This window comes from Phyllopteryx taeniolatus, chromosome 6, assembly GCF_024500385.1.
Source record: "Phyllopteryx taeniolatus isolate TA_2022b chromosome 6, UOR_Ptae_1.2, whole genome shotgun sequence".
NCBI classification, from domain to species: domain Eukaryota; kingdom Metazoa; phylum Chordata; class Actinopteri; order Syngnathiformes; family Syngnathidae; genus Phyllopteryx; species Phyllopteryx taeniolatus.
In genome coordinates, this window is record NC_084507.1 from 31,466,326 (window position 1) to 31,487,474 (window position 21,149).

General features: G+C 44.7%; 2 protein-coding genes and 2 long non-coding RNA genes across 5 annotated transcripts in view; 2 read left to right on the forward strand and 2 right to left on the reverse strand.

Moving 5' to 3' along the window:
* Positions 1-698: 698 nt before the first annotated feature.
* LOC133479173 (uncharacterized) lies at positions 699-4,957 on the reverse strand. Its single transcript, XM_061775770.1, has 4 exons — positions 4,294-4,957; positions 3,474-3,692; positions 2,432-2,507; positions 699-2,242 (listed from the first exon to the last, which is right to left on the reverse strand). The coding sequence occupies exons 1-4, from the start codon at positions 4,649-4,651 to the stop codon at positions 1,837-1,839; spliced, it is 1,059 nt and encodes a 352-aa protein (XP_061631754.1). The 5' UTR covers positions 4,652-4,957; the 3' UTR covers positions 699-1,836.
* A 461-nt stretch (positions 4,958-5,418) lies between these two features.
* il21r.1 (interleukin 21 receptor, tandem duplicate 1) lies at positions 5,419-17,666 on the reverse strand. 2 transcript variants are annotated; one of them, XM_061775767.1, is made up of 9 exons: positions 17,507-17,666; positions 15,743-15,829; positions 14,493-14,619; positions 13,648-13,823; positions 12,417-12,553; positions 10,120-10,312; positions 9,098-9,182; positions 8,308-8,401; positions 5,419-6,473 (listed from the first exon to the last, which is right to left on the reverse strand). In XM_061775767.1, exons 2-9 carry the CDS (start codon positions 15,795-15,797, stop codon positions 5,889-5,891), a joined length of 1,452 nt encoding a protein of 483 aa, XP_061631751.1. In that variant the 5' UTR covers positions 15,798-15,829; positions 17,507-17,666; the 3' UTR covers positions 5,419-5,888. The 2 variants fall into 2 exon arrangements, with proteins under 2 accessions (XP_061631751.1, XP_061631750.1); XM_061775766.1 differs by lacking the exon at positions 17,507-17,666 and having other exon boundaries at positions 15,743-15,951.
* Positions 8,303-14,216, forward strand: LOC133479174 (uncharacterized). Its single transcript, XR_009788857.1, has 5 exons — positions 8,303-8,937; positions 9,036-9,218; positions 9,291-9,370; positions 12,968-13,047; positions 13,581-14,216. It is a non-coding gene; the product is annotated as an uncharacterized LOC133479174 (long non-coding RNA).
* Positions 17,288-21,149, forward strand: part of LOC133479175 (uncharacterized) — a 68,329-nt gene continuing 64,467 nt past the window's right edge. Inside the window, exon 1 of the long non-coding RNA XR_009788860.1 lies at positions 17,288-17,347. This is a non-coding gene — a long non-coding RNA (uncharacterized LOC133479175). The remainder of the gene's footprint in view (positions 17,348-21,149) is intronic.

Here is a 21,149-nt window from a genome sequence, read left to right on the forward strand (position 1 = left end):
GAATGCATTATCAAATGTCTTCTAATGAGAAACGAGCTTGACATGTATTATTTGAAATGATTATATCATGCATTATACCTTCGGTGTCAAACTCGAGGCCCGGGGGTCAGATGTGGCCCGCGAACGCAAATCATGCTCGTCAACGTCTGTGACTTTTTTGCAAAGATCTGTACCCGAATTCCAAATTGTCATAATAATAAACAATAATGTTGCATTTTTCTGTTACCAAATCCTTCTTCTACAGTAACTTAAACAATACCTGAACTATTATCCTTGTCTACTGATTTCAAAACGAGTTTATCCCTCAGTTTGTTGTGTAATAGTAATAATGTTTTGGTGATGATTAAACATTTATATGGTTTCACTGTTCTAACGGCCCTCTGAGGGAAATCATAACTACAAAAAAAAAAGACTTTGACACCCCTGCATTATATGCGTGCCTTTATTCATTCATTCCTTTTGTTAACGAGAAATTAGCTTTGAATTGATTATTTGTTTTATTACTGTTATTTGAAACAGAATGGATAATATATAGATAATGTATGAATCAAATTTCTTTGTAAGTTTTTACTTCTTCTGTGTAGTGCATAATACATACTTGAATAAACGAAATGTGCAAAATGTCATCTTTGTGTGTGTGTGTGTTTTTTTAAATAATTGTTTGGATGTGAACTTGAAAAAAAATGTGCAAGAAAGCATACAAGAAACACGTTTAATTCAATGATTTTCATCCAACACGATCAAGACAAGTGGTACAGAAAGCGGATGTAAAGATGTTTAAAGTAGATCAGCACGCCTGCCTCCAAGTCCTCAGCATTCCCTTTAAAGATACAAAACATTTATTACTTGCCATAAGCCTACACGTTGATCTTTTGTAGTGTTTCATGTGCTTAGAATCAAAAGCGGAACGATTTTGGGAAAACTTGACTTCCTAATTCGAACGTCAGCAATCAAAATGTCTCGCTCCTGATGTAATTGCGGATAAGGGACGATAGGGGCGCTGCAGCGCTTCCATTTGAGGACGGATGACGACTCTGATGATGAATTCAGGCTGCGTTTGGGAAACATTGCACAATGCATCTCGAAAATAGTGAGTGACCCACAGTCACGAGGAAAGCAAGCTATCCCATGATGCTCCCAAAACTACTTCTCCTTGAGTCGACGACACAGTCCAGTCCACTCTGTAAAAAATAGCGATAAAGTGACTCGAGATTATGGGATGGATCATTTCAGCTCTGAAGGCAACTCTCTTTTCTAACCACGATGCTATTTTATGACACCTGCCTTCGTCTGACAGGCAGGACGAAACAAACCTCGTTGACGGAGCTATGCTGCCACCTGGTGGCCACAACCGGAAGGACTTAAATTAATTAATGATGCACAAAGCAAAACATTTTTTTTACACTGTTGATAGTTTTATAAAATACAGCATTATTGTGCTATTTTCTTCTTAAAAAACCCCCACTACAATTATTGATTTTCCATATCCTAATAATTATATGGCGATTAGAGGGTAGCACATGAGCGACGGATTCCGAACGCAGCGACGGACTGTATAGTTGACTGTAGGGCTGAAACGATGAATCGAAAACTCCCTAATTGTTATATAGGAATTTGTATTTAGTGGACTATAGAAGTTGACCAAAAAGTCCATTAAAAAGCGATGGACTATATCGTTGACTATTGGGCTGAAATACTCACTAATCACTATAAATTGATTTTTAATGTACTTTCTAGTCAACTTCATAGTCCTCTAAATAAAAATTCCAATCTAGTGATTAGGGAGTCGGGAATGCGTGAATGATTCCCAACACAACGTCTCGGAGTTCTTCGTGATCAACGACACAAAATTCCCTCCAGTCCTCCTCTGTCCTGCCCCGGCGGCTCGGCGTCGCGGTACTGTGGGGGTCCGTGTTGCTGTTGGTGCGCCATTTTCCTGGCGTGGTAGTAGCGCCTGGAGGAGGCTCGCCACGCCTCCCTCTGCCGGGCCTGCGAGTCCTGAGGCGAGGCGCAAACGGGCGTCCGCTTGCCGCTGTCGTCGGCGAAAGGGCCGCAGTGCGACGCGGGGAAGCGCGAGTTCGGCGGCGGGCGGTGGAAGCGGGCGTGGCGCGACGGGGGGCCGGCCTGCTGGCGGGCCACCTTGCGGGCGTAGTAGCGTCGGGAGGCGGCTCGCCACGCCGCGCGCTTCTGCTGCTGGGCCTCCTCGGGCAGCTCCGCCGTGGGGACTCGTTTCTTTTTGTTCCTGAGGAGGACGACGACGTACGTGATGGATTAGTCGCGTCTGCCGCTTTTCGAGGATAAAAACGTAACAGCTCTCAATCTTCCAATTCTTCTTCATTTTCTTAATGCAATGCCGAGTATCGCGACGGCACGATACTCAAAATCAAGTGACGCAATGGGGACATTCCTGGTAATTATTGAAGGTTTTAACCTTAGTTGGTCCGCCTCTGTGGCACGCGCCAGCCCGTCCGCTTCCTCGCAGGCCATCGCTTCTCGGAACTCCCGTTCTTGAAAACAACAAAACAAACAAATTATTTTGTACCGCAACATTTTCGCTGTTTGGCATAATGCTCGCTCATACTGTTGATGAGCATCGGGCGGAGGTGGTTTGCTCGTGTTTGGATAATTTAACTACTGAATACAGTCGTTCATGTAACACGGGTGTAAGATTGTGTGCACTGTCAGACTACTGCGATAAAATTGCGTATTCCGATACCACCGCATCCCGTTTTTTTACGATCATTGGAATTTAGCTTGTCAACTCAAATGTGACTGGATACACTCGTTACCGCGGCGACGACAACAAGAGTAGATCGCGTCAACACACACACACACACATACATACATATACTGTATATATGTGTTTTTTTTCTCTTCTATGTATAAATGCTTTGCCACCATCTTGTGGCATCCATATGTAATTACAAGTCACCTTTTTGGGGCGGGCAGAGTTTCACAAAAGTGCAGTGCACCTCGTTTCTCATGCTTCGATGCCGGTGCGGCGGTGCCATCTTTTGAGTTTTCAAAAATCAAAGTTTGCGTCTGGCCCGCTATATGTGCTTCTTTAACAGCAAAATAAATCTATTAATATTAGCGGTGTGATTTGAAGGCAATACCAAATAACCTAGTGTAAAGTTTGCTGCCTGGCGAAAATAAACATTTATCAACATGCTTGCATTGAGAAATATATCTTCAGGCCAATCCAGGAAAGTCATATTGTTATGTCCCTAGTTTCATTGTCAGCTGTAATGCAGTATTTTTAATCAAAGAATCCAAACTGTAAATGTGTTTTTATTCATGCGTTGCATGTTCTGCACATACGGTTCATTTAAACCAGCGGTCGCACGGAGGTGCGGCATAAACACCCGCCTCGCACACATCCGTCTTGCTTTTCGCAGGGCCGGGTCCCTGTAACTCGCGCATAGCAAGGTTCACTGTAGTCGGTGAAAGAAAAATCAGGAGGTCGGCGTTACCTGCGTCCCAAGGGGGACCGCCCGTCGGCTCCTGTCGCTCCCGCGAGCTCTCCTCCTCGCTCAGCTCCCATTTGACGAGGACGGCGTCCACGTTGCACGGCTCCTCTTTGACGGCGACGCCGCCCGCCTCCGAAGCCCCCGACGGGTCCGTTTGGCTGCGGGGGGGCGAGGGGAGAGCCAGCGAGGGGATGTGCGACGGGGGGCCGTCAAAGAGACCCACTGCGGATGGAGGACACGGCACAGGTGGGCTAAGTCAAGAAATCTTGCTCGGTATATTCGCACATCGGCCGTTTCGCGCTCGATGATCTGGACTCGTGTTCGTTAGCTGTACTGACACATTCGCAACCGCATCATTTTCTAATTGCTCCAAAAGCAAAACTGCGCTCAGTTATTCTTTGTTATCTGTCGATAAGTCCTTTTTTTTATAAGTGTAACACAACGCTAGTGAGCGTACGTAGCGGCTGACAAGACTGGGAGATGCAGTTTGCCCTGTTTTCTACAAAAATTGGGTTGCACCCTTTTTTAAAGATGAACCAATGATGGGGGGGGGGGGGGAAGAATGAATTAAAAAAAGGCAACGTATGTAAAAATCAGACTTAAAAAAAGTGCAAAATGGAGACATTCTTTCAGCTTGCAGACGCTGTGGGCGTGTCGCTGAGTGTTTTGAAAACCCCGCCTTCCCGGAACTCTCAGCTGTCAATCAAACACGCGCAGTATTACAGTATTTACTAACACTGCAACAACCAAAATGAAATGAGTAATCAATCACTCAATTAACTTGATAGATCAGATACATAAACATAACGGTGAACTTACGTACAGGAGAAACTTAGTTCACACTGCTGTTGCTGCCCGGCGTCCATGTCGGTGTCGCCACCGCCGTCGTGGTCCCTGTGCTCCCCGGTGCCCGGGGGGGACCGGTCTGGGGTCCCCCGGTCGCGCTCGCTCCCGGAGAGCAGCGTGCACGAGGCGCATCCCCGCCGGCGAAGCGCGTACACCTCGCGCTGCAACCTGACGATCTCTTTGTCCCTTTCGGCCACCATCCGCTGGTACTCGCGACTGCGGCCGCTGTTGACGCCGTACAGTACGTTGACGACGGAGTCTATCGCGAGTCGGATGGCGTTCTCCACCACCACCGCCTCCTCCGGCCGCAGGCTGTCGTTTTGGCACAAATTCATCCCCGTTTTGCTTTTGGCCAGGAGCTAGCAGCTAATGTGGCTAACACGAGGATGCTACCCGTCGGACACCAAGGACGCTCGCGCTAAAAGTCACATTTAACACGCTAAAGCGACGCTCGTCATCGACGGGAAAACAAAGTTTGGTCAAGTAAACACACAACCGTGGAATTGATTGAAAACTTGACCTTTGCGTTCACTTTCGCTCGCCTCCGGCCGCTGTCTGTTTTCGTGACGTTTCGTCGGCGGTCGGACGGTTGCCCACTGGCCCGGCGGCACCACAGCGCCACCCGGAGGCCCGTGTGACTGGTGGCTAGGCAATAATACATCAACTGTGGTGACGGTGAATGGGATTATTTCAGCGACAAAATATTTGTATTTGAAAAAGATAATGTAACAAATGAGACAGAGCCTGGTGATTTGATTCAAGGGAAAAAATAAAAATATATTAAAAAAATAAAACAATGCACGCTGATTTGAAAAAAAGAAAATAATTTAGGTGTGATGTTTTGATTGAAAGGGAACAAAATAAATAATTATAACATTAAAACAAATAAGGCATCATGATTACTTGATTGAAGGAAAAAAAGAAACATTTATAAAAATCATGAAAAAAAGGCAACCTGATTTTTGATAAAAGCGACAAAATACACAGAACAAATATCCAGATGTTTTGATTCAAGGGGGAAATACGAAAATTATTTTTGGGGGGGATTGGAGAGACAAAATAAAATATAAAAAACAAAAATTGAAAAAACAAGGTACCCCAATGATTTGATTGAAGAAAGAATATAAGCCATTCTGAGATTTTGAATAAATGGACAAAATCAAATAATGTTTATGAGGGAAAAAAAAGACAAGTTATCCTAATATTTTGATTTAAAGGAGCAAAATGCATACGAAAAAATACATCCTTATGATTGACTTGACACAATGGAATGGTTTCACAAAATCAAAAGTGTCACTGGCCTTTTGAGTCAATGGACAAAACAAAAAAATATCTAAAAATAATACATGAAACTAGACCCATTGTTGGTACTGAAGGGGACAAAATAAATACCTAAAGATTTTAACAAGGTATTCTGATTCCAACAAGAATAAGATGAAAAAAATATGTAGAAAATGTCACCCTTTGCACTTCCTTCAGTGAGATGAAGTTATTAGTGACCTACAAAGAACATTCTGTATATTGTACATATATAATCCGTTTACAAAATGAAGAGTAAAACTACTCGACTGTTCAACGTGGAGCGTTTTCCGAGTCTTCCCCAGCGTCACTACACATCATCCACTGCTTGACGTAGTTGGAGCGCGAGGTTAGTCGCTCGGGTGGGAAATCTCCGCAGCGGTCTCCCGAGCCGGAATGGGACGGGCTGGCGCACTCCCCGAAACCGCTGTCCACCGTGTCCAAGTCCACGCCGGGGTAGCCGTCGTCCGACCGCTGCCCGGAGGCCAGCGAGGCTCGCTCCTCTCGCTCCTCTCGCTCCTCTTGCTCCTCTTGCTCCTCTTGCTCCTCTTGCTCCTCGTCCTGCTCGTCCACTTCTGGCTCCGCCGGCTCGCGGTCCGGCAGCTCCCCGTAGTTCGGACCGGACCCTTCCTGGCACTCCTCTCCGCACAGAGTCACCGTGTGAATGGACACGTGTTCCAATTGTGCCAAGGGGGCGCGGACGAGGAGGCGTCCCGCGCCTCGCGTCTCCTCGTCCGCTTCTGCGCTCGCGTCGCGTTTGTGGCAGTAGAGCTGCTTCTTGGTGGTGGTCAGCATCATCTCCCCGCGCGAGGGGTTCTCCAAAAAGTCGTGCTCGCTGAACATGGGCTTGACCCAGTCCTACCACGGACGTGAGCAGGAAGCAAAGCAAACGCGATGTGTAAGTATTAGGTGGATACGGAAAGTTTTCAGACCCCCTTCAATTTTTCACTCTCCACTGTTATATTGCAGCCATGTTTGTTAAAATCACTTAAGTTCATTTTTTCCCCCACATTAATGTACACACAGCACCCCATATTCTTCAGAGCCTTGGCTGAGTATTTAGTGGAAGCCCCCTTTTGAGCTCATACAGCCATGAGTCTTTTTGGGAATGACGCAACACGTTTTTCACACCTGGATTTGGGGATCCTCTCCAGTTCTGTCAGGTGGCATGGTGAACGTTGGTGGGCAGCCATTTTCAGGTCTTTCCAGAGATGCTTAAGTGGGTTTAAGTCCGGGCTCTGGCTGGGCCATCCAAGAACAGTCACGGAGTTGTTCTGAAGCCACTCCTTTGGTCCTTTAGTTGTGTGCCTAGGGTCATTGTCTTTTTTGAAGGTGAACCTACGGCCCAGTCTGAGGTTCCGAGCACTCTGGAGAAGCTTTCCGTTCACGATATCCCTGTACTTGGCCGCCTTCATCTCTCCCTGTCCCCGCAGCTGGAAAACACCCCCACAGCATGATGCTGTGCCTTGCCACAATCCTGTCTGTGAGCTCTTCAGGCAGTTCCTTTGACTTCATGATTCTCATTTGCGCTGACATGCACTCTGAGCTGTAAGGTCATTTATAGACAGGGGGTGTGGCTTTCCTAATCAAGTCCAATCAGTATAATCAAACACAGCTGGACTCCAATGAAGGTGTAGAACCATCTCAAGGATGAGCAGAAGAAATGGACAAATATATCAGTGTCACAGCAAAGGCTCTGAATACATATTTTTGGCTGTGTGATATTTCACTTTTTCTTTTCGAATAAATCAGCAAAAATGTCAACAATTCCGTTTTTTTTTCTGTCAATACGTGGTGCTGTGTGTACATTAATGAGGAAAAAAATGAACCTAAATGATTTTAACCAATGGCTGCACTCTAACGAAGAGTGAAAAGTTTAAGGGGGTCTGAAAACTTTCCGTACCCACTGTAGTATCGAAACCGAAATTCACCGTACTATAGGACAGGTGTGTCAAACTCATTGTTATTCAGTGGCCTAATTTGAGGTTAATTGGGGGGCAGGACCACTAAAATAATGCCATACTTAATATAATGATACATTACAACAAGTTTTTGCCTTTGCTTTAGTGCAAAACAAAACCAGTACATTGGGAAACTTCAGATTGAAGGACATTTTTATTTTACAAAACAAGATGTTGCCTTAGTTTGTCATCTACATGTGTGCATATTAACTTATCACACTGACTGTATTTGAAGGCACACAACTTTAAGTCACATATATTTGGAAACGAAAAATACAGTATTGCACTTTAAAATTAAATCGTCTTATGAAGACTGAGGAATTATTACCATTCCACGTTCTAAATTAACACAATAATTCTCAAATTTATCCTTAGTCCCCAACACCACCATGTTTTGTGTATTTTTTCTCATTTTAAAATTCATCCCCGGCCGGATTGTATCCCCTAGCGGGCCGGTTTTGGCCTGCGGGCCGTATGTTTGTGTCGTCATCAACCCACAGTCATTGTCGTCATTTGTAATGACAGCTCGTCACTACAAAAAAAAATCAAAATAATACTGCGGACCCCTCTGAGCACGCGCATAATAAACATTCCCACCATCTCGGCGGCCCCTCACTGTGACTTTGACGGAAAGTCCCAGGCAGCGAGGGTTTGCTGAAAGCCCCCCCCCCTCCACACCACCCTCAAGGAGCGCCGCCTCCTGGCCACCAGTGCAAACTACACCCTCTCACCTTGAAGTTGCCTCGATAGTTGAGGTAGAGCGGCTCGAAGAAGTCGTGCGGCTTGGACACGTACGTGCTCAGCTGGAGTGTTTTCAGGAACAACCTGGGAAGACACACGTGCAGCTGTACCTAATATATTGACGGACTCGACCAGGGCTTGGCGTTGGAAGATGGCGCTCAAAGGGGGCACGTTTGAGTTTTCAAAATGGCAGCTTCAAACCCTTTTGTATCCTTTGGCTTTCAACACATCATGAGCTCCCTTGTGTTAATGTTTTAATATTTGTAACTTTGTGACTGTTTGATTGTTGTTAATTGTTGTGTCTTTTGTTCGATTGCTATTCATGTGCAGCACTTTGTTTCGGCTGTGGTTTGCTTTGTAAAGTGCGCCATGAATAAAGTTGAGTCGGGTGTTGCATTTGCAGAACTGCGGCGTGTGACTTCCTGTCAAGCGAAGCGTGCTTCCCTTCTAAGCGCAGTGTGCGCGCGCGTGCGTGCGTGCGTGCATGTGTGTGTGTGTGTGTGTGTGTGTGTGTGTGGTTTCTCGCTCTGCAGGTGGTGATGCCGGGAAAGGGCAAAGCTGAAGCGGTGAGGAGAAACATCACCACCATCATCATCATCATCCTCCGCCGTGTACGGGAGGTGAGCTGGCGGCGCTGGCGATGATTCATGCTGTGTCCGAATTGACTTTCGCTTTTTTTTTTTTTGGGGGGGGGGGGGGGGGTCATGTTTGCGAACAGCCTAATAAATGAAGTCAGTTGGAGAAAAGCCAGCAAATCCCCGTGTTTGTTTGAGTACTCACGGTTTTCGAGAGCAACCCAGCAGCAGCGCGGCGGCGGCGGCGGCGACGACGACGGCTAGCAGGACGTACAGCCAGGATCCTTTCGCTAATGCGCAGGAGGAAATCATCAGGCAATTCAAAGGTTTTATCCAGTGTAAATACTGTGCATTGGGACAAGCCGAAAGTCACAACAACAACTGTTGCACTGTTGTAGGTGTGCCTTTAAGGGGCGTGGCCAAGTGAGACATCAAGACTGCAAGTCCGGTTGACCCAACTTGGGCGGTTGGACTTCACGTGAGCATCTTGGTGTAGGTTGTGGCCAACAGCAGCTTATTGTGAATGTTCTCATTTCGTATTTGTGTTTTTGAACTGTTGTTCTGTTCAATAAACGGTTGAAAGTGCACCGGCGAGGGCATTACAGTACCATAATTGCTCCAGGTTTTTCTTTCGCTTCACTCGAGAGGCAGCGTATCTGGAGCTAGCGTAACTCAAATTTTGGCTTGTAACAAAAAGCAAAAAATAAAAAAATAAAAAAAACCAACTAATGCCTGGATCGGACCACAACAAATTTGACATATCAGACTACTGCTATAAAATCCTGCCGAGAACACTGGCAACACTACACGACAAATATTACAGTATCACCATATCCCGTCTTTGACAATCATAGGGTTAATATTGTAAAGATTGGGTAAACTACCGGCTACAATACCAGATACCACGGTACTCTGTTCGACGAATTCTGCCTAGCAACAAATGGGACCTAAATTGCTACTCTGTTCTACGAATTCTGCCTAGCAACAAACAGGAACTGAATTGTTACTCTGTTTTTTACGAACTCTGCCCAGCAACCTTGCGGTCTCCTTGGCCACACTGCAAATCATGGCAGAAAAAGGGCAGGAAGAGTCGGCAGGAACACAATAAGAGACGCTTAATGTCAGAGCTGAATCACTACTCTGTATTACATATAAACAGGTTTTACAATGTACATGAGTATCTCCCTGCGTAACAATCAATAAAATAGAGACTCGCTTCTCCGTTACCTGCGACGTCCGCTGAGTTTGTCGGCGTGGTTGTCCACTTGACCGTGAAACTCCACTCGCTCCACGGGCCCTGAGACGGGTTACTGGGACACAACTTGGCCTGGACCGCCACGCTACACGTGGCGCGGGGTGGCAGCTCCTTGTGGCGTATGACGAGGAACCTCTCGTCCACCAAGAAGGAACGCCCTGGATCCTGACAGAGGAAATAGTAAAAACATCTCAAAAATTGCGACTGTGTTGGAGATCACTCAATCATTCACGATACAGCGGTGCCTCGAGATAAGACTTTTATTTGTATATAGCGGACTATACACACCCCTCCTTGAGCCTTGGTGGAGGGGTTTGTGTGTCCCAATGATCCTAGGAGCTAAGTTGTCTGGGGCTTTATGCCCCTGGCAGGGCCACCCATGGCAAACAGGTCCTAGGTGAGGGACCAGACAAAGCACGGCTCCAAAAACCCCTATGACGAGTACAATTAATGGATTGAGGTTTCCCTTGCCCGGACGCGGGTCACCGGGGCCCCCCTCTGAAGCCAGGCCTGGAGGTGGGGCTCGAAGGCGAGCGCCTCGTGGCCGGCCCAAACGTATTGTGCGGGTCTGCTGGGAACGTCTGGCGGAATCCCCTGTCAGAAGGAGTTTCAACTCCCACCTCCGACAGAACTTTGCCCATGTTCTGAGGGAGGCGGGGGACATCGAGTCCGTGTGGACCGTGTTCCGCGCCTCCATTGCTGAGGCGGCCGACCGGAGCTGTGGCCGTAAGGTGGTCGGTGCCTGTCGTGGCGGCAATCCCCGAACCCGTTGGTGGACACCAACGGCGAGGGATGCCGTCAAGCTGAAGAAGGAGTCCTATCGGGCCTTTTTGGCCTGTGGGATTCCTGAGGCAGCTGAGGGGTACCGGCTGGCCAAGCGGAATGCAGCTTTGGTGGTCGGGCTCTCCTATCTCTGGGGTTGAGGTCACCGAGGTGGTTATCCCCCCCGGGGGGTGGATGAGATTCGCCCGGAGTTCTTCAAGGCTCTGGATGTTGTAGGACTGTCCTGGTTGACACGCCTCTGCAACATCGCGTGGACATCGGGGACAGTGCCTCTGGGTTGGCAGACTGGGGTGGTGGTCCCCCTTTTTAAGAAAGGGGACCGGAGGGTGTGTTCCAACTACAGGGGGATCACACTCCTCAGCCTCCCTGGTAAGGTCTTTTCAGGGGTGCTGGAGAGGAGGGTCCGTCGGGAAGTCGAATCTCAGATTCAGGAGGAGCAGTGTGGTTTTCGTCCTGGCCGTGGAACAGTGGACCAGCTCTACACCCTCGGCAGGGTCCTCGAGGGTGCACGGGAGTTCGCCCAAGCAGTCTACATGTGTTTTGTGGACTTGGAGAAGGCGTTCGACCGTGTCCCTCGGGGGGTCCTCTGGGGGGTGCTTCGGGAGTATGGGGTACCGAACCCCCTGATACGGGCTGTTCGGTCCCTGTACTATCGGAGTCAGAGTTTGGACCGCATATCCGGCAGTAAGTCGGACTCGTTTCCGGTGAGGGTTGGACTCCGCCAAGGCTGCCCTTTGTCACCGATTCTGTTCACAACTTTTATGGACAGAATTTCTAGGCGCAGCCGAGGCGTAGAGGGGGTCCGCTTGGGTGGCCTCAGAATTGCATCTCTGCTTTTTGCAGATGATGCGGTTCTGTTGGCTTCATCAAGCCGTGACCTCCAACTCTCACCGGAGCAGTTCGCAGCCGAGTGTGTAGCGGCCGGGATGAGAATCGGCACCTCCAAATCCGAGACCGTGGTCCTCGGTCGGAAAAGGGTGGCGTGCTCTCTTCAGATCGGGGATGAGATCCTGCCCCAAGTGGAGGAGTTCAAGTATCTTGGGGTCTTGTTCACGAGTGAGGGAAGAACGGAACGGGAGATCGACAGGCGGATCGGTGCGGCATCTGCAGTGATGCGGAGTTTGTATCGGTCCGTTGTGGTGAAGAAGGAGCTAAGCCGAAAGGCGAAGCTCTCGTTTTACCGGTCGATCTACGTTCCTACCCTCACCTTTGGTCACGAGCTGCGGGTCGTGACCGAAAGAACGAGATCCCGGATACGAGCGGCCGAAATGAGTTTCCTCAGCTAAGCGGTAGAAAATGGATGGATGGATGGATGGACGGACTATACACAGTAGCTGACTAAAAGTAAGCATTCCCTGCTCCCTCCAGAGTAGGGAATGATGAATGCGTTTGGAATCATTCATCATTCCCTACTCCCGAATGACTATACAGTACAGGAATTTTCAACGAGTGATTCCGAGCACAGCCCATCAAAAATGGAGTTTACCTGCGAGAAACCTGGGCTGGCTCGGATGCGCAGCCTGTAAGTCAGACAATCGTTGCGGTCGTGGCCGTGGTCCCACGTGATGTTGTAGAATCCGCCGGCGCTCGTCACTCGGACGTCGGAAGGCGGCGGAGGTTTCACTGGGATCAATGCAAATGAAGCTGAATGCTAACAAGCTGCGCGACACATTCACATTTTTTGGATGATCGTCTCTATTTGTTATGTCGTTACATTAGGCTACTTGTGTACAAATTCATGCCTACACTTGATCCTGATCCTGACCTGGATGGTCTTATAGCTATCTTTTATTTGTATTAATATTGTTTTTTTTTTTTTAATAAAAATACATTCAAATAATAATGAAATGATGAAAACATATAATAATTTTGTTTAAAATGATTGTATGGTTGACTTAACAGCGATTTCCTTATTCATCACACTCCAATATAAAAACACTGATTACTAACTGATTTCATTTTTATCTGAAAAATAAAACATATTTAATGTTAATTGTTGTTTGTTTCTAATGTGGCTTGCGATTGGCTGGCGACCAGTTCAGGGCGTACCCCGCCTCTCGCCCGAAGATAGCTGGGATAGGCTCCAGCACGACCGCGGCCCGCGTGAGGATAAACAGGTACAGAAAATGGATGGATGGATATTTAATGTTAATACATATTTTTGAAATTGTATAATTATGAAAATATTCATCACATATATTTATAACGTATATAAGCATTTCATAATTTAGATATTGATGATTGAAATGATTTAATGACATTTTCTAGCAATTTTGTTTTCTTTCTAAAAATGTCACAAAAAAAACCAAAAAAAAAATGTTCCCCCTAAAAATTACACAATATTTCCCTAAAAAAAGAATATGATAATGTGACATTGTAAGGAAAAATGTTGTCTGGTTAGATAAAGAATGTTTTTATAGATATATATATATATAGATATATAATTATTTATTACCGGTATATATTTTATAGATAGATAGATTTACTATACATTTGATATATATTAAAAAGAAATGTCTTTGCAGCATCAGAAGTTATGAGCCAGTTCAATCCGGAGCGGCTCCAGAATACACGTTTGGCAATACGCTTTTAACATATTCCGACTCAAATCTCACCAGATCGTTTTTTTTTGTCATTCATTGAATAAAAGTTCATCCGGAAGCATCTTAACCTGCCTTCCTGTCAACCACAAGTCCCGGTCTGCAGTTTGGGCTTACCCACGTCGTAGAGCGCCCAGGTGGACAACTCGCTCTCCGGGCCGCCCCGTCGGCCGACCGTCGCCGTGCATTCGGTCCCGACGACGGCGACGTCGTAGAGCGCCGGCGGGTACATGACGCACCAGGACTGAGGAGGCGTCACCGGGCAGCTGCCGGCCACGTGGAGCTCGCCGTCGCTACGAAAGCACAAGCAGCTTGTGGAAGATGACTTTGGAAATGTAGCTAGTTACCAGTTGTAATAGTACAGGTACATCTCATTAAATCAGAATATATTTCTCGTAATTTATTGAGATGACATTCCTCAATAAATTGTGCAAAAGAAGCCTGCAGATGACTATAGATGTATTGTTTTCAAATTTGTAGCGGAACATTTTCCAGCTAATAAAGTACATCTTCAGTCAGCCTCTGTTCCAGAATTTATTTAGTTATGTCATATCAATAAATTAGAATCAATATATCCAAATGTATTGAGATGGACCTGTTTGTACTAGTATGCAGCCAGGTCAGCATCGCAACTGAGAATGTGTTCTCAGTGGCCAAAACATTTCAATAAAATGCATCATAACTCAGGAGAGACGCTGATTTTTAAATGTCGGTCACTACGGACGTGTTTTGCTAGTGGAATAGCTTGGCTCAGCCCGACCAATCAGAGGACAGACAAATGCTGACGTCAGCAAGGGCCAGCGCTCTGGCCCTGTGAGGATGAATTAGAAAAAGAAAAAAAATCGAACATCCGAATACACGTACTGGAAGCAGTGCAGACAAGAGTGACGAATGGACTGCTGGGAAGAAAGCAATACAAGTTCACGGAACAAATATTCCAGATGGCGTCAGGTAGGGATTACCTGCAGTTGACGTCAAGGCGCAGCGGGTGCGTCGGGACGGACGCGCAGGAGCAGTTGATGAGAACGTTGTAGTCGGTGGAGCAGGTGACGCCGCAGGTGGAGGAGGCGACTGCGGCCACAGACGAGCCTTTGACAACATGCGGTAGACCAGGAGTGCGAAAAGTCAAGTTCGTCGTGCGCTAGGTTTTGACCTTTTTTGTCGACGGAGGTGTGGGGAGCACTGATACAATTTCTTTTTTGCCCCAAAACATCTTTCCATGAAGACCAATATTGAACCGTGAATGAACCTTTTCCATGAACACATATTACCCAAAATGTATATAAAATAGGCCTAGCGATGCCACTGCCGTGCACTGTACTGCATTCATACGCTCGTACAGGAGATTAAAATAAAGTTCAAACGCTTACAGTGTTCCCTTGCTATATCACCATTCACTTAATGCAGATTCAGTGCATTGCAGAATTTCTTAATATTCATATTGCGCATATAGCGAACCCCCCCCGCTATATCGCAGTTCCGCTATTTCGATCTTTTTTTCAAATTATCGCACAACACCTTTCTTTTTTCTTTTTTTTGGTAAAAACCCGTTTAGGCAATTGATAGTACAGGTAGTCTCTCTGGGATGCAAACGCCTTCTTTTTTGCACTGTACGACTGGAGAGAAATTCCTCGTGTCTTTTTTATCATCATGATCATCGCAGTTATAAGACAAACATCACATTGAGTATGTTTACAATTTGCAAAACAACAACAACAACAACAACAAAAAACGTATTGCCACGCCTTCTAAGACACATTTCGGACTGCAGAAAATTGACAGGCTGTCTTCGCCTGCGCCTCTTTTCCGTATCAAAAACGGACCAGCAACTTTCCCCCCCCACCCCCCACCTGTCGTTCAATTATAATGGAACAAAACATTTTGTTTTTAATTAAAAAAAAAAAAACAGCAATGTGTATATATATATATATATATATATATATATATAAAATTTGTTTTTAACGTGTTTGCTTGCTAACTAGCCTGTATCCCACCTCATAATTCCGGGAAGTCGTATGAAAAACACCTTAATTAGTCCATTTTTAATTCACAAAACAACACAAACAGTAAGATTCCGCATTCGAATACTTATTCCCAATGGCGGAAAATTGACGGGTTGACTTTGCCTCGATCCAACTTTCATTGCACGTCACAGAATGTGGGAATAAAAAGGTGGAGAAATATTGTCACTATTGTGACTTCAATGACGTACCGCCTTGGATGAGCAGTCTGAGGCTCCACAGCATCGACAATAAGACGGCAGCCATGAAGGTGCTCGCAAAAGCAGGAAAGGCAGCCACTGGAAGTGAATATAGCAACAGTAGCTGACATGCAACGCAAAAAAACATTTTGAAAAGACATCACAATACACAACATTCAAAATGACAAACGCCAAAGCGGGAGAAATCAATTTAAAGTGAATTCTATTCACTTTAAAGCCATTTGTATAACCCTGACACAAAAGGAAAAGCTTACCTTTTTTTTTTTTATTTTGGACCCTAAAGACATAAAAAAAAAAAAAAAAAAAAAAGAAAGCCGATGATGTGCGAGTGAATAAGCCAAATTTGGTCCGCACGGTGGCGTCCGCCGCTGTGATGTCAAATGTGGTTACATCGCCTTTTTTGCAACGTGGCTTCCTCGCCGCGCCGCCGCCGCAAATAGACTTAGCACATCCTTTTTTTTTTTTTTTTTTTTTTCTTGCCTTTTGTTGCCTGTTTCTCCTTCACAGAGCCTCCACAACTCAAGAGACAACACGAGCGCTTCAGAAACGCAGCTCGCAGCAGACACGCTTGCGACACTCCAGCACATCATCTTCACATGGCATGTAAATTTTGCCCTATGACTCAAAATAAAACCACAGCAGTTTCGCTACTGAGATGATCCGAATAATAACACACACACACACACACACACAAAAAGACCCTTATGATGAGCGTGCATGCCTGCAACAAGCACTTTATGAGGGGTTTCCAGTGTGTTTAGGGCCGTAAAACCCCTCACTTCAATGTTGAACTCATCCTAATACTATTTTACATTAATGATGGACTAGGAAGTGTGTGCATTGCAGCTTTAAAACAGTTTAGAGTCATTCAGTTCAATAATATACGCCCACAAATAAAAAGTACAGTGGGTCCTCGTCGGTTTATGGCGGTCCCGGCACATGATGTTTCGAGGTTAGGAACGCCATGAGAATGTTGTTGTTGTTGGGTGGAATCTTAAAAAAAAAAAAAAAAACGACATTTTCGGAACATTTTTAAAAATGCCATCTTGCTTGAGGAATCAAACAGCGTATCATTCAAATTGGTATAACGGCAGTTCCTTGTTTACCTCAGGGGTTACATAGAAAGCCCAGCGACAAATGAAAATCCGCAAAGAGCGGATGCCAAATGCCAAAACAAAATGTGCATATTTTTGTCCACTTGGGGTCGCCATCCTCTCGTTCTACACTGTAGTATCTGTGACTTTGAATGTGTGCGGCTTGAAAAGGCCCCCGGCTTTTAAAGTCTCCAAAACATCCAGACTTTCAATCACAATGCCGAGGGAACAGACGAGATTGTTTTGATTATTTTATGTATTCAGTTTTGGTTTTTTCTGTCTTAACTGTAAAAATGTTGATTGTAATTCTATATTCTATGCACTTTCTAAGTGATCTCGGTAAAAAGTGTTGAATATATTGTTTTTTATTTGACGTTTTTGTGTTCATGGTCTTCAGTCCAAATTGGGAGGACAGTACTATTGTAGCTACACTCTTGTGCCACTAGATGTCACTACCTCAGCGTCGTTGTTTGATAGGCTCTCATCGAAGCCCCCCGGAAAGGTGAGTCTTTGGTTTTTACTGCTTGCTTTTTGGGGGACAGAATTGGTCATTAGGTACTCTGCCTTCTTGCCTGCCAGACCTAATTATTACTTTAAATACAGCACAAACGTACAAAAGCCATTTTGCCAACTTTTGCCCGCCAATAAGAAGTCAACGTACGTCACCGGCATCGCCAGGAAATAGACCACACCAACGTATTCCTCCAAACTGATTAAATACACGACAATCTACGAAATAAACACGGATACGTATGCAAATAAACGTAGCTGGCCAGCCATGAGAGATAATGAGTCCACTTGGGGCATAGAAAAGATGACAAAAACGGGAAGTATTATACTTAATTTAACTGCAGCTTATCGACGTGCCGTAAAGTGAAATCAAGTGTCGTGTAGTTCTTACCAACTCAAGTTAAAAAAAAACATTTCAGAATTTGAGTAAATAAATATAGTTTGGGACATTTTACAACCCAAATAAATCAAATGTTAACAATGAAATTCATCAGTTCTTCTTCTGCTTGAGCTTCCAGGGTTGGAGTCATATGAATTGTTTGTTATGTTTTTGTTTATTTAGTATAATTGTTTTAATTTCCCATGTAAACCTCCTAACACGTCATCATGTGGCCAATATATGGTACATGTACAAGACCCACCCCAAAACTCTTGCATATATGCATTATTTCTAATTAGGACAATGATGATGATTGTTTACCTACACACATTGGCATTCATTGCTCTTTATTAATTTGTCATTTTTTTCTTACACGTTGACAACCAAGGAGAATGTAGGATACATGCTTATTGTACATGCGCACAAATTATTACATATGCCAATTATTTATATTTATTCCAAATGTTATTTCATCCATCCATTTTCTGTACCGCTTCTCCTCACGCGGGCCGTGGGCGTGCTGGAGCCTATCCCAGCTATTTTCGGGCAGGAGGCGGGGTATACCCTGAACTGGTCGCCAACCAATTGCAGGGCACCAATTGTTATTTTTTTTTTAAATTAAATGTATTGTGCTAATAATAATCCTACCAATGGAAATTCAATTATTATTATTATTATTATTATTATTCAATGGCTGCTTATTTGAGGTTATGAGAGTAATCTACACCTTGTGGGGAGCAGAACGTAAAACAGTAAGAATTCCTATTGTGTGTGTGTGTGTGTGTGTGTGCGCGTGTGTGTGCATAAACATGTTTGTCAGTGACCTTTTTGTCATTTTTCAGGAGGTGTCTCCACGGGTATGAGCACTGGTCTGCGTGCGTGTGCGCGCGTGCATGCGCAGGGGGTGGGATTCGGGGAGTACTTTATCCCTCCGGAGGGTTGTCGTGTGAAGTGACCCACACACGCCGAAATAATGTGCTGGAGGTGTCTGTGCTGTGAGGCGGGCGAGGCCGAGGGGAGTCTGGTACCGTTTACACGCTCCGAGGTGCTGTTGATGGTTTGTGTGTGTGTGTTGATGGCAGTTGTGGCAAGTAACCAAGTACAAATAGTTTGTTACTGTACGTAAGTACATTTTTCAGGTTTCTATACTTGAGTATTTATTTATTTTTGATGAATTTTTACTTTTGCTCCTTACTAGGGATGTGCGAGTAGTACCGATACCAGGTATCGGGGTCGGCCTGATACCGGCGTTATTTCAATGAATCGGGTACTCGTGAAGGCTGCCGATACCAGCGACCGATTCTTCAGGCAAAAAAATAAATAAATCTAACAACGACTAAGTCCTCCTCGCCAGTAATCTGCGCTCCACTGCAGCGGTCCAACACATCGGCGCATCATCCAAAAACAAGTTCCGGCTTCAACTGGATTTATGGAACGCTTTGTTGAGCTGACTGAGTAACCTCGGTGCTGTTGAGACCACTGCAGTCAGAAAAAAAGAAACATTTTTTGCTCACAATTGTATGTCATTGCGTTGAATACAATTTTATGTATCAAACGTGCTACCAGCATCGGTATTCGGAATCGGTGAGTACTCCAGGGAATATTTGTACTGATATCGCTCCGAAAAAAGTGCTATTGTTCACCTCTGCTCCCTACATTTGCAAGCAGCAGATATCTGTATGTTTCACTCCTATATAATACACTAAGCAAAGCAAATGAATTTATATAGCGCGTTTCATACACAAGGTAACTCAGTGTGCTTTACGTGATTAAAAGCATTAAAAAACAAAGGGAAAAAAAAGCTTAGAAACATTTAAAACAAAGAGAAAAAAATAAAAGTGCAATTAAAACAGCGTACAGTGCAAGAAATATCATTTAAGTGAAAATGCTCTAAAAAGCATGAGAAAAAAGAGGAGTTTTTAACCTGGTCTTAAAAACATTCCCACTTGGGGCTGACGTCTTTTCTGTTGGCAATTTATTCCATTTGTGTGCGGCATAATAGCTAAATGCCGCTTCACTGTGTTTACTTTGGACTCTGTGCTCCACTTGACCTGAGTCTGTCGATCTCAGAGCCCTACTGGGTTTATATTCCATTATCATTTCTTTCATGTATTCAGGACCTAAACCATTTAATGCTTTATAGACCAGTAGCAGAACTTGAAAATCTATTCTAAAGCTGACTGGAAGCTAGTGTAAAGACTTTAGAATTGGAGTAATATGCTCTGACCTCTTTGTTCTGGTCAGAACCCGAGTTGCAGCATTCTGAATGAGCTGCAGCAGTTTAATGCTCTTTTTGGGGAGTCCAGTCAGAAGACCATTACGATAGTCAAGTCTACTTGAGATAAACACATTGATGAGCTTCTCCTGGTCTGCTCGACACATGCAAGCCTTCACTCTGGATATGTTCTTCAGATGGTAGAAGGCAGTTTTAGTAATTGATTTGATATGACTGTTGAAAGTCAGGTCGGAATGTATCAGTACGCCAAGATTTCAGACTTGGTCTTTGTTTTTGAATGAGTGACTCAAGGTATTTACGAACAGCAATCCTCTTTATTGCCAAAAACAATGATCTCAGTTTTGGGTTAGCTATGATAGTCAAAATTAAATGAAAGAAAATTAAAGTTCTGAAGAATTTGACCCAAGGGTAGCATATACAGGCAGAACGGGAGGGGTCCAAGAACTGACCCTTGAGGGACCCCATAGGTCATTGCCATTCGGTGAGATTGAACACTATCAGTGATTATGAAATAACTCCTTTCCTCCAGGTAGGACCTGAACCATTTAAGGACTGTTCCATTTAGTCCTACCCACGTTTGCAACCTGTTCAACAGTATATCATGATCTACCGTATCAAAAGCTGCACTGAGATCCAGCAAGACCAGAATTGACACCTTTCCTGAATCACTATTCATCCTTATATCATTTAGTACTTTGATAAGAGCAGATTCTGTACTGTGATGAGAACGGAAACCTGATTGAAATTTATGTTCAAGAAATTGCTGAATAAAAATTTGGGACAGGTCGATATGGATTTTTTTTTTTTAGGCCAATGTCGATATATATGCTGAATAAAATAACTTATTTTGGTAACGTAATGCTTCCAACGACAACGATTTGAATTACAGCAGCGCATTTGAATGTTTTTTGTCCTTAAAAAGACACAGAGCAAAATTGGCAGAAATTGGCCAATTCCTTGCTTATTTTTGCCGATTTTTAGAAAAATGTCAACTTTGTCTTGTAAAGTGTTAATGTTAAAAAAAAAATAAAACAAAATCACAAAATCATCAATTTTTCCCGATTTGAAAATGGCTTGTATCGGCCGATGAAATCGGTCGCACCCTAGTAAAAATCCCTAAATTGTGATTATAGGGTGTCTGGAATGATTCTGAATGCAATTGCTTTTTTTCGCGCGCGC